The 13,669-nt window shown below is 35.2% G+C and overlaps 1 protein-coding gene across 3 annotated transcripts in view; it reads left to right on the top strand.

The window, feature by feature from the left end:
• Nucleotides 1-13,669, top strand: part of LOC149835415 (K(+) efflux antiporter 3, chloroplastic-like) — a 119,194-nt gene that overhangs the window by 76,390 nt on the left and 29,135 nt on the right. For all 3 annotated transcript variants that reach the window (XM_090008492.1, XM_090008493.1, XM_090008494.1), the window contains one exon: nt 13,420-13,497. In XM_090008492.1, coding sequence (XP_089864618.1) covers nt 13,420-13,497 — 78 coding nt within the window. The remainder of the gene's footprint in view (nt 1-13,419; nt 13,498-13,669) is intronic.

Genomic DNA, 13,669 nt, shown 5'->3' with positions numbered 1-13,669 from the left:
CCATATCGGATCCACTCCAAAGTGGATCCGGGTCTGTAATAAATTACAAACCCATTCAACCCGATAATAATTTTTTTAATGTGAATCCATTGACGTGAGTTCGAACTAACACCGCTTGGGCAAAACCTTAAGTGGATCTATTTGGATCCACGGTGAATTTGACCCGACCCATATAATTTGTACCTTACTGCCTACTGCATTTGGATCCAGTGAAGGGATCCAAGACCCAAATCTCCCTAATTTTCGTAGTTATTACAAATGAAGGTCTTGTTGACATAGAATAATCACATAATGAAGTTCAAACTTATACTTGATGTACCAAAGATCATCTTCCATGTGCCCTAGAAAGATATTCCCAAAATCAAGAAATATATTCAGCTAGTATTAGAAAATCCATGAGGATTTTCAAAGCTACTAGTAGCTTTGTGTCCTATGACTCATTTGAACCAAAGTATAGACCATGTTTGATGGACATCCACTCATTCGTAGAACCATCCTCTTATAATGATGATAAGAATCACAAAAAATGAATTAGAGTCATAAATGATGAATTAGAAGCTTTAGAAAAGACAAAAACTTGAGAAATTCAAACATTACCTAAATAAAAAAAAACATAGGGTGTAGATGGTTTATAAAATTAAAACCAAAAGTGATGGGACGTTAGAGAGATATAAAGCTAGACTTGTAGCCAAAGGATATAGTCAAGAGTACGAAATAGACTATGATGAAACATTTGCCCATGTTGCTTGAATGACCACTATTAGAACCCTTGTTTCTATAACCTCGATTAGAAAATGATCCATATTTCAAATGGAGGTTAAAAATGTTTTTTGAATGGTAACATTAATAAGAAAGTTTACATAGAACCCCCACCAGGATTAGGGTTGACACATGAAAAAGTCCTTCAGTTACGCAAGGCTTTGTATAGTCTAAAACAAGCTCCTAAGGCTTGGTATGATTGATTCAATAGTATGATGACACAACTTGGTTTTAAATCTTTTTATGCTGATACTGCATTGTTTGTTAAGTCTTCTAATGCTGGCATGGTAATATTACTTCTCTATGTTGATGGCATGATTATCACATGAGGTGATAAACATGGAGTTAGTCATATCAAAGATGTTCTCAAAGTCAACTTTGATATGACAGATCTTGGTTTTTTACAATATTTTCTTGGAATTAAAATGGCTTACTCACCTCGTGGTTATTATTTGTTATAGACTAAGTATGCAGCAGAGATCATAGAATGATCAGGGCTTTCAGATGAAAAACGAGTTGATACTCTCGAGGACATCAATGCAAAGATGAAAAAGGATGATGGAGAACCTCTGAAAGATCTAACTCTTTACATACAGATGATTGGAGTTTTATCTTATCTTTTTATTACTCATCCTAATATTGCACATGCTATTCACTTTTCCATTCAATTTCAACATGCTCCTACTATAATACATATGAGTGTTGTAATGAGGATTATTACATATATTAGAAATACTATTAGTTATGATTTATTTTTGTTATCTTCTTTCTCGTTAGAAGTCATTGCATATTCCGACTTTGATTGGGGGGATGTGAATGCTCGTCGCTCAACTATGGATTTTTGTGTTTTTATAGGGGATTCATTGATTTTGTGAAAATGCAAGTGTTAAAATATATACTTAAATATATATATATATATACATTCGTATATATATACATTCGTATATATATATATATATTATAAGTATATATGTTTAACCAAAATACCCGATAGGGGTATTTTGGTAATTTCAATGTACTTTTCATTTTAGTTTTTTTTTCTTTTTTCTTTTTTTTTTATTGTATTTTGACCACATAGGGGGGGGGGGCTCTTTCTAGTCGTCCCCCCCCCCCCCCAAACGGTCATAAATATGACCGTTTATGGCTCCCAACGGCTAGAAGGGAGCCCCTCTATGTGGTCCCTTGGGTCCTCCCTCCTCTATAAATTGAGGGCTCCTCCCTCCTCCTTGTATGGCTTTTAGCCTCTACTTTTCTCCCTCTCAATAAAGTTGTTTTTTGCCTTTGTAAGCTTTTCACCCCTTAGTGGGTTATTTGCACTTGTATTGTGCTTGTGTTCTCTTTTGCACATTGTGTGCTTGTGTTGTTGGCTTCCTTGCTACTCCTCTCTTCGCATGTTGGTGCTTTCACATCTTTCATTACATGGTATCAGAGCCAGGTTGGTAATCTTGCATTCTTATTGAAGCCTTTGGGAAGAGTGCCTCTAAACTTATTTGAAGAACAAAACCTTTTTTGTTATCTATGGAGTCCGAATCAAAGGTAGAGCTCTCTTTTAAGCTCAATGGATCCAATTATCTTATGTGGGCTTCCGCTATGGAGAATCACTTAAGAGGTAAGAAACTTTGGGGCTTTGTTATGGGAACCACTCCCGAACCTTCTCTTAAACTCACTAAAATAGAAGGGGAAGTTGAAAAAGCTTTAGATGACGATGAGCGCATCAAGGCAATCAATGATCACCAATCCAAATTAGAGGATTGGGAAAGTATCCATGCCAAAATTTTGGCATGGTTCATGAACATTGTTGATCTAAAGAATTGTGCCAATATTGCGAAATTTAGAAGAGCCAATGAGGCATAGTTCTTTCTTAAGGGTATGTATACCCAAAAGGACCTTGCTAGGCAGTTCTTTTGCCAAGAAAAAATTAGTCTACCAAACAAGGGGACATGAGTGTCCAGGATTATTTTAGTGCTCTTACTCCCCTTTGGGATGAGCTTGCCCTTCTTGAACCTAAATGGGTGGCTCCGGAAGACATTGAATTAAGAAGAGAGCAAGTTGAAAAAGAGCACTTTTTCCAATTCCTCCATGGTCTTAGAACGGAGTTTGAGCAAGTTCGGGCATCTCTTCTTCATCGTAGCACCGAAATATGCCAAGCCGAAACTCGTCTTGGCATTACCCTAAAGAATGATGATGTCTTGGCCGTTTCTAGGTCCAAAAATAATGTTAAACCTTATAGACCTTCTCATTTTGGAAAGAACAATAGAAGAGGCATCATGTCACTTTTGTAATGAACCGGGGCACATTAAGCCTGTTTGCCCCAAGCTTAAAGCTAAGGTTGCCACCGTCAAAGAAAATGTCGCAAAAAGAGAACAAGATGGAGGCAATATTAAAGATACTCTCAATCAAATCCCAGCTCTCCAACACCTCAAAAATTCATCAACTTCTACCTCGGGTGCTGCGATTGTCTGCTCATCATCACCCCCAGGTATGTGGATCCTTGACTCTGGCGCTTCCTTTCATATGACATCTCATAAAAATATCTTATCAAATGTGATTTCTGACCCCATACCTTCGTATGTGTCAACGGTCAATGGGACATCTTTAAAAATTGATAGTATTGGGACACTTGATTTAAATCAATTTTTTTTATTCCAAAAGAGTTCCAAAAGTAAATCTAAATCTTCTTTCAGTTTCTCAAATTACCAATCACGGTTGCCAAGTCTTTTTCTCACCCAAAGGTTGCACCGTGCAGGATCTCCAGTCAGGGAAGCTGATTGGGCGCGACCATAGAAGGGGTGATCTTTACTATATGGATTTTTTGTCTCTCCCAACCAAGTCATTTTGTAATCTTGTAAATGCCAAAAGTGTTGATGTGTGGCATAAGAGACTTGGCCACCCTAATTTTCTAAAGATGTCACTCTTTCCTTTTTTGAGCAATTCTTGTAAAAACAATCATATGTCTTGTAAGGATTGTATTTTTGAAAAGTCTAAAGCTATTCCATTTGCTTAAAGAAATTTTGTCTCCACTAGGCCGTTTGAATTAATACATTCTGATGTATGGGGTCCTTCTGTTATATCCAAAGAATTTTTTTCATATTATATTTTGTTTATTGATGACTTTACTAGATTCACACGGATCTATTTTCTAACTAAGAAATCTGAAGTTTTCTCATTTTTTAAAGAATTTCATGCAATAATAAAAAATCAATTCTTAGGTAACTTGTCCATCCTTAGATCCGACTTAGGAGGTGAATTTATGTCTAATGACTTTCAAAATTATTTAAAGGAAAATGGAATCTGTCATCAACGTTCTTGTCCTAACACTCTGCAACAAAATGGTCTTGCGGAAAGAAAACATAGACACATAATAGAAACAATTAGAACCTTGTTGATTTCGAAAAACATCCCAAAATCCTTTTGGGCTGAGGCAATTCTAACTTCTGTATACTTAATTAATCGAATACCTTCATCTACTTTAAAAAATCTTTCTCCATTTGAAAAACTTTACAACATGACTCCTGGTTACCAAAGGCTAAGGTTTTTTGGGTGTAAGTGTTTTGTCTTAACTCGTAAAAATGATAAACTTTCTCCAAGGGCAATTAAATGTATATTTTTGGGGTATGGTGAAAAACAAAAAGGTTATAGGTGCTTTGATATAACAAATAAAAAATTGTATATCTCAAAGGATGTCACCTTCTTAGAAGATGAAAATGGATTTTCGCACAAATCAAATGAAAAGGTTGATCACTCTTTCCTGTTTGATTTATTACCTCGAGATAATAGTCCTGAAGAAACCATTAATGAACAACAAGAAATGCATGTAGATGATTTGTATAATGAACAACACGAAGATACAAATGAACCTATATCAAGGCAAATTCAAGTTTATTCCAGAAGAGGAGGAAAATCCTCCTTGTGCTCTTGAGAGATACTCTCAAAATAACACAATGGAAGAATCTGTTAAAATATGATGTATATTTATATATATATATATATCTATATATATCGATTACGACACATATACATATATATGATATATATATGTCTACGTGTCTATCTATATATATAAATATATATATATATATATTTTGTAAAACCCCACAGGGGTATTTCTATCATTTCACCTGTACACGCATATCCTTGATATGCTTTTTCTTTTCTTTCTTTTTTCCTTTATTCCTTTTCCTTTTTTGTATTTTTTACTTTTTCTTTTTTTACATTTGAGAGGGGTCCACATAGAGTCGTTGGACCCCTCCAACGGTCATAAATATGACCGTTGGAGGGGCTCCAACGACTCTATGGGAGCCCCTCCTTGGGTCCCTTGCTGTGTATAAATAAGGGGCTCAGCCCCATGTATTCCTTAAGCTTCCTTTGAAGCATTCTATGAAGTGAGATATATTTTTTATCTTCTTTTTGTGCTTGACCACTTTTGTGGTTTATTTTGCCCTTTAGTGGCATTTTGTGTATGTCCGTGCTTTCGCTTGGAGACGTTGCTCTTTTCATTTGGCACTTCATTACAGAATCATCTCAAAGAAGGTCAAGTCGTGTAACTAAAGCACCAAATAGATTTGTTTACTATGAATCTTTTTCACCAAATTTTAGAGCATGTCTGTTGGCTTTGCATTCCTTTCATGGACCAACTCATTACCATGAAACTAAACAATATGACCATTGGATTAAGGCTATGGAACTTGAACTAAATGCCCTTGAAAGGGAGCAAACATGGGAAGTTGTTGATTTTCAAAAAGGTAAGAAACCCATCGGGTATAGATGGGTTTTTAAGGTAAAAACCAAAAGTGATGGGTCTTTAGAAAGATATAATGCCCGATTGGTTGCAAAAGGATTTGCTCAAGAATACGGGGTAGATTATAATGAAACATTTGCCCCTATTGCTCGAATGACTAGTGTTCAAGCTCTTATTGCAGTTGCTTCTATTAAGAAATGGTCCATCTTTCAACTTGATGTGAAGAATGCATTCTTAAATGGTGATCTTAATGAAGAGGTTTATATGGAACCTCCTCCAGGTATGAATCTATATGGAAAAGTCTTAAAATTGAAAAAGGCATTATATGGTCTTAAACAAGCCCCTAAAGCATGGTATGACAAATTTAGCAATGGTTTGATTAATTTGGGTTTTATATCTTGCTATACTGACACTGCTCTCTTTGTTAAGAAAACATGTGATCTTATAATCATTCTTCTTCTGTATGTTGATGACATGATCATCACTGAAAATGACCAAAAGGGAGTAGATGAGGTTAAATTTATATTGAAGAAAACTTTTGATATGTCTGACTTGGGTTACTTGAGATATTTTTTAGGTATTGAAGTGGCATATTCTCCTCGTGGATATATCTTATCTCAAATGAAATTGGCAGCTGATATTTGTACCAAGTCAGAGATTTCTGATGAAAAAAGAGTTGAGACCCCTGAAGTTATAAATGCAAAACTCAGACTTGAAGATGGTGTGCTCCTTGAAGATCTTACGCCTTATCGCCAACTAATTGGCTCTCTTACTTATCCATCACCCGTCTGGATATAGCTCATGCGGTTCATGTTGCAAGTCAGTTTCAGCATGCTCCTACTACTGTACATATGGCGGCTGTGATGAGGATTGTGCGCTACATCAAGAACACCATCTCCAAAGGGCTTTTCTTATCCTCTTCTTCATCTCTTGAATTAAATGCTTATATTGATGCTGATTGGGGAGGAAGTCCCAATGATTGAATCTCAATCACAGGTTTTTGTGTTTTCTTAGGGGAATCACTTATCTCTTGGTGGTGTAAGAAGCAACAAAAAGTTTCCCTCTCTTCCACTGAAGCCGAATATTGGGCAATGACAATAACAACTATGGAAATCATATGGATTAGAAGTCTCCTCAGTGACATGGGCATCTTCATTTCTACTCCCACCAAGATGTGTTGCGACAACAAGAGTGCGATTTATATTGCTAGCAACCATACTTTTCACGAGCATACAAAGCATATTGAAATGGACTGTCATTATGTTCGAGATGAATACCTTAAAGGGACAATTTCATTGCCATATGTTATTTCAGAGTATCAATTAGCAGACTTCTTCACCAAAGCTCTCCCAGCTCCAAGATTTATGTTCCTTCTTGACAAACTTTTTGTCTTCTCCCCGTAAAGTTTGAGGGGGGTGTTAAAATATATACTTAAATATATACATACATTCGTATATATATTATAAGTATATATGTTGTTTAACCAAAATACCCGATAGGGGTATTTTGGTAATTTTAATGTACTTTTCATTTTAGGTTTTTTTACTTTTACTTTTACTTTTTCTTTTTTTTCTTTTTTATTTATTGTATTTTGACCGCATGGGGGGGAGGCTCTTTCTAGTCGTTGGGGCCCCCAAACGGTCATAAATATGACCATTTGGGGCTCCCAACGGCTAGAAGGGAGCCCCTCTATGTGGTCCCTTGGGTTCTCCCTCCTCTATAAATTGAGGGCTCCTCCCTCCTCCTTGTATGGTTTTTAGCCTCTGCTTTTCTCCCTCTCAATAAAGTTGTTTTTTGTCTTTGTAGGCTTTTCACCCCTTAGTGGGTTATTTGCACTTGTATTGTGCTTGTGTTCTCTTTTGCACATTGTGTGCTTGTGTTGTTGGCTTCCTTGCTACTCCTCTATTCACATGTTGGTGCTTCTGCGTCTTTCATTACAACAACAACAAAATGTGTCATTGTCCTTTACAGAAGTAGGGTACCGAGCTATGACAACCACTACCTTTGAGTTGGTTTGGCTGATGTAATTACTATAAGACTTGGGAGTTCACGTAAAAGAACTTTCAAGATTATGTTGTGGCAACAAAAGTGCAGTTTATATCGTCGACAATCACACTTTTCATGAGCAGACCAAACACATTGAAATGGGTTGTCATTATGTCAGCGAAGAATTCTTGAAGAAGAATATTACACTACCATATGTATCATCCGAGTATCAATTGGCGGACTTCTTCACCAAAGCACTTTCGTCATCAAGATTCCAATTTCTCCTTAGCAAACTCTCTGTTGTGGCACTGTGAGTTTGAGGAAGGTGTTAAGATATGCATATATGCATATGTGCATATACATATATATATATATACATATACTTTATCATTGTGATAGGTAAATACCGAATAGGGGTATTTCTATCTTTTCACAGCTTTGTAAAAGGTTGTGCCCATTAGGGTACACCAGTCTTTTTATTTTTATTTTTACAAACTAGGTATTTAGTTTAATGTTGAGGGCATAATTGTAATCAGCCCATAGAGTCATTGAGACCTCCCCAACGGCTCTATTTCTAGTTGTTAGAAAGTGTCCCAATGGCTCTCAAGGGCCTTGGTTGTGTATAAATAGGGGTATTCCCCTTGTAAAGTTAATGCTTTCTCAAGCATTTTGTTATACAAAAATCCTATATTTTAAGTGTGTTCTTGGCCCTTGTGTGGCGTATCTGTGTGTGCTTTTGTGTTGGCCCATAAGTGGTCTTAGTGCTATTTGATATTGTGTTCTTGTAATCCCATAAGAGGCACTCTCTTGCATTCTATTTTTCATTTCATTACATAAACAAACTTTATAGTTTGGCAAAAAAGATTCATAGGATACAAACCTATAGGGAGGTCTAGACTCCTATTATATCCTAAGGCTAGGTCCTTCTAATGATTGACCTTGTGAATATTTTTTAAAAGCACATGGTTGATCCTCACTCTCATGCCAGGAGTAAACATGAAGCTCATGAGATGTTTCATTGTTATCAAGTGAGTTATCCTCAATCATATCATTATAAATCTCGTCATCAATTCATTCAACACTATCATGATTATTTGAACTAGATGCTTCACTTCCTTTTTTAGGTAAAAGATAAAAAAGAAATGAGTAATCTACTTCCTCCTTAGGCTTATCTTTGTCAAATCCATTTTCTTCTTCTAAAAAAGCTACATATTTAGAGACATACAATTTATTAATTTTCAAATCATAACATTTATATTCTTTTTTATTTTCCCCATAACTAATAAACACACATTCGATTGCTTTTAGTGAAAGTTTGTTATTTTCTTGAAAAAGTACAAAGCACTTGCATCCAAAAACTCTTAATCTTTTTAAATTTGAAGTCATCTTGAATAATTTTTCAAAGGGTGAAATGTTTTTAAGTGAAGAAGGCATTCTATTTATTAAGAAGCAGTAAGCGCAACTTCGGCCCAAAAATTCTTAGCGACTTTTTTTGAAATGAGTAAGGTTCTAGTTATCTCAACTATATGTCTATGTTTTCTCTTTGCAAGACCATTTTGTTGGAAAATTTTTGGACAAGATCTTTGGCAAACAATCTCATTTTGTTTCAAATAGTTTTGAAATTCATTTGACATGTATTCTTCACCCGAATGGAAGCGAAAAATGAAAATATTTGTTTGAAATTGGTCTTTAATAAGCATGTGAAATTCTTTAAAAAGTGTGAAGACATCCGATTTAAACCTAAGGAAGTAGATTCACACATATATAGTGTAATCATCAATAAAGATAACATAATAAGAATATTTTCTCTTTGACATGACCTGTGTGGGTCCCCACACACTCGAGTGCATCAACTCAAAAGGTTTCTTGGAAACAAAAGTTTTATTTAGAAAAGGAAGAGTGCATTTTTTCAAGAATGCAATCATTACAAATGAACTTTTTTTTATTACAACTTTTCCAAAAAAGAAAATAGATACAATTTTGAAGTACTTAGATGGTCAAGTTTTCATGCCAAGTAACAATATCTTTGTCTTAAACATAATTACAAAGAGATTTAGAAGGGAGAGACAAAAAGTTCATGTAGTAGAGGTCTCCTCTCATATGGCCTTGCCCAATCAACTTCCCTGACTGAAAATTCTACACAAAGCAACCCTTAGATGAGGAGACTTTACATCCATGGTAAAAAAATTTGCAAAATCGAAAATAAGTTTAAGTTCAATTTTGAAATAATTCTAATTTTGGGAACAAAAAATTTCTTTAGAATTCTTTAAGACTTTTCAAATTTCTAATTCCTTTGATTTCTAAAAAGGTCCCATCAACGGTTGAAACAAAATATGTATGAGAGTTAGTGTATTGATTGAATAGTAGAGATACATTAGGTGTCATGTGAAAAGAAGCTCCTGAGTCAAGTATCGAAGAAGACATACCGGGAGGAGATATAGATAAAACCGTGACAACAAATGTGGATGGAGTAGAGGTATTTGCCTTCAAAAAGTGTTTAAGAGCTTCCGCCAATTGAGCGATGAATAAATCTTTGAGATCACCTCATTTCTTTGCATCATCACTAGCTTTGGTGGATTTCTCTCCATCAGAGGCCACTTTCTTTTTGAGCTTAGGATAATCAGGTTTGATATGTCCCAGCTCATTGCAAAAGTGGCAAATAATTCTTCTCGTTCATTCATTGTTTTGTCTCTCAAAGTGAGGAGGCTTGTAGGTCCTCATGTTGTTTCCCAGTCTTGACACGACTTTCACCTCATCTTCCTCCTTAGTCATGCCAAGACAAGTTTTTTCTTGGCATATTTCTGTGAGAGCTTCACTTAAGAGAGGATGGGATGTTCTATGAAGCAATGAAGCCCAAACTTATTCAAACTCCAAGTAAAGTCCATGAAGAAATTGAAAGAAGTGCTCATTTTCAACTTGTTTTCCGCTTAGTTCGATGGTAGATCCTTCCCATTGGGGTTCAAGTAGAACAAGATCATCCCACAAAGGAGATAGTGTTATAGTAATCACATACACTCATGTATCCTTGCTTGGTTGAACGGACCTTCTCTTGCAAAAAATATTGGCGTTCAAGATCTTTTTTTAGTGTATATTTCCTTTAAGAAGATCCATGTTTCATTTGTCTTTCTAAATTTGGCAATGTTAGCACAAATCTTTAGTTCAACATTATTCATGAACCTTGCCAAGATCTTAGCATGTTCACTTTCCCAATCTTCCAATTGGGTTTGATATTGTTGACTCGCCTTCGTTCTTTCATCACCTTCAAGAGCCTTAGATCACCTTCCACCTTCGTGAGTTTGAGTTGGGGTTCAGGAATAGATCCACTTACATATCCCCATAACTTTTTTCCCTTGAGATGGTTCTTTATTGCCAAGGCCCACATCAAGTAGTTTGTGCCATTCAACTTGAAAGAAAGCTCGATCTTCAACTCTCCTTCGGCCTGTAAGAAAACAAAGGGTTTGATAATGAACCCATAAATGCACACTTAAGGTGCAAATACACAGACCCACTAAGGGGCAACCAAAAGCACATAAAGTGTTAAACCCATAAACCCACAAAGGGGTTAAGCCAAAAGGCTAAAAGAATATTTCTTTATTATGAAAAATAGGGTAAAAACCCTTTTACAATGGAGCTAAAGCTCCCTCAAGTATATTCTAAATACAAGGGGAAGTCCCCTATTTATAACAAAAAAGGCACTTGGAGGGGCTGCAATGATCATTGTAGCCCCTCCAACGGTCACATTTGTGACCGTTGGAGGGGCCCAACGACTACATTGGGCCCCCCAAGGTGGATACAAAAAGACAAAATAAAAAAGAGAAATAAAGGGAAGAAAAGAAAAGAAAAAGAAATGTAAAAATACAGCCATATTTCAATTGAAATATGTGTAAAAAGGTAAAAAGACAAAAATATCCTTGTTGGGTTTTACAATGATATATCAATATATATATATTTATATATAGAGAGAGCGATATATGTACATATATACATAGTATATATGTATATATATGGAGGGTTACATTTTAACACGGCCATGGTCACAAAGACACAAGAATTTTTTCCTGCGAACAGAGCGAATGAAGGCAAGACCACCAAGAGAGAATACACCTCAAAACAAAGCAAATAGAATAAAAAAATCCTATTGGCTCTGATACCATGTAATGGAATCAAAGAGCACCAAGAATACATAAGGCTCACTAGGTAAAATACAAGAGGTCACAAATACAAAAGAGTCCACAATATTGCAATAGCCACTAAGGACAAAACACAACAACCACTAATGGGCACATACTCACAAGCACACAAGATAAAAAATGCAAATTTTATTAATTGAAATGCTTGAGAAAAAACATTAAAGAAAAAGGGGAAAATATCCCCATATATATATATACATAAGAGAGGAGGGATAAGAGAGCTCAGCTAGCCGTTTGGCTAGTCCAACAGCTAGTTGAGCTAGCCCTAGACATTGGACTAGCCTAATGGCGAACTGAAAAGGACAAAAATGCCCTTAGATGGCATTTTTGTCCTATAATAAAAAAAATCAATACAAATAAGAAAAGGGAAAAAATACATATTTTCCCTAGAATACACACACACATATATATATATATATACATATACATATACATGAAGATGTATATATATATATATATATAACAATGAGGATGTTGTGGGTTGAAAGTGGTATACAAAATTGAATACAAGGCTGATGGTGGTAAAGACCTTAATGCAACTCCTTATAAAAGAATTTACCTAAAATCATGATGTAGATTACAATGAGGTATTCAATTCTGCTGTCAAATGCTGACCATTTTTATTTAGCTTTGAGATTAATTGGCAATTGCATGATCTTGATGTCAAAATGTCTTTTTATTGGGGGTTCACTACAAGAAAGTTTTCATGGAGCGACGTCCAGGTTATCCTTCTACTAAGTGTTGTATCTGAAAAATGCAAATTCTGGACATTTGAAAGCCTTAGAGAACATGGTTTTGTAACAAAAGCTTAGTAGACTGTTCCCTTTTTGTCTTATATTTCTCCCATAGTTTCATTATTGTACTTCTATGTGTTGATGAAATTCTCTTCGCAGACTCCAATCAGTATCATATTTGTCAAGTCAAAGAATTATTTGGTTCAAAGTTTCATGGGAAAGAGCTAGGATAGATGGCATTTCATATTCTCAAAGTTGAATAAAGAGATGTGTGACTTTCTTTAACCCAACATATATATGACTTGGATCTCCTTCATTAATCATGTAATTTTTGTAGTAAGCCAATAGTTATTCTTGTTGCAATTTTAGGCTGTTAAGATTGGCTTTCAAGAATATTCTTTATATGGAATATCTCAAGGTGTTTTAAAGAAAGTTATTTTAGCCAGAAAGACCTGGGAAAACTTTGATTTCTTAAAGTTCAGAAAAGCCAAAAATAAGATAAAATTAAAAAAATGAAAGTGAAAATGAGTGAATTTAAGAAATCTCCATTGCATGGAATATTTCAGAACTCCTAAATAGTGAAATAAAGACTTGTTATTATTTTTTTATGTGGAATATCTCAAGGTTAGGCAGTTGTTTCTCATGCTTACATGCATGTTTTGTAACTTTATGTGGGTTAGATAAAAATCTTTGTTTCTGGCTTACTCTTTTGTGAGAATCTGCTTCATTCTGCTTTATGGTCATTAATGAGCTTGTATCACCTCTTTCCAACAAGTGCTCCTTGTTATGTTTATCTAAGATAAACATGAATTTCTGAAATGCCAATTGATTTATAATGCTTTTATGAGTTATGCTAATTCCAGAACTACTGTGCTTGTTGCTTTTTCACTTGTAGAGAATAATATTTGTACAATATTTCAAAATAAGCTTTTATATATTGTATTTATTCTAGTGAATTTTGACAGCCATGCATGTACAATTCTTCTAAATGTTTGGTTCTAGCAAAATGCAGGTCAATATAAGGAGTGTTGATGAGGCTATAGTGATTGGTGCTGCTCTTTCTTTGTCATCTTCAGCTTTCGTACTACAGGTGTGCACAAGTGGTTAACTTCAGTTGTCATTTCATAACTTGAATGGCACTTTAATGTGCAATATGCAGTATGCGTGATGCTTTGATATAATAATATTAGAAAATCCATAGAGAGAGAAGGAACAATCATGTTCAGTCAAGAGAGCAATGGAAAATGTCCACACTTGGGGGG

Source organism: Nuphar pumila, chromosome 6 (assembly GCF_984573655.1).
Source record: "Nuphar pumila chromosome 6, dmNupPumi1.hap1.1, whole genome shotgun sequence".
Taxonomy (NCBI): domain Eukaryota; kingdom Viridiplantae; phylum Streptophyta; class Magnoliopsida; order Nymphaeales; family Nymphaeaceae; genus Nuphar; species Nuphar pumila.
This window is presented reverse-complemented; position numbering and strand designations above follow the sequence as displayed.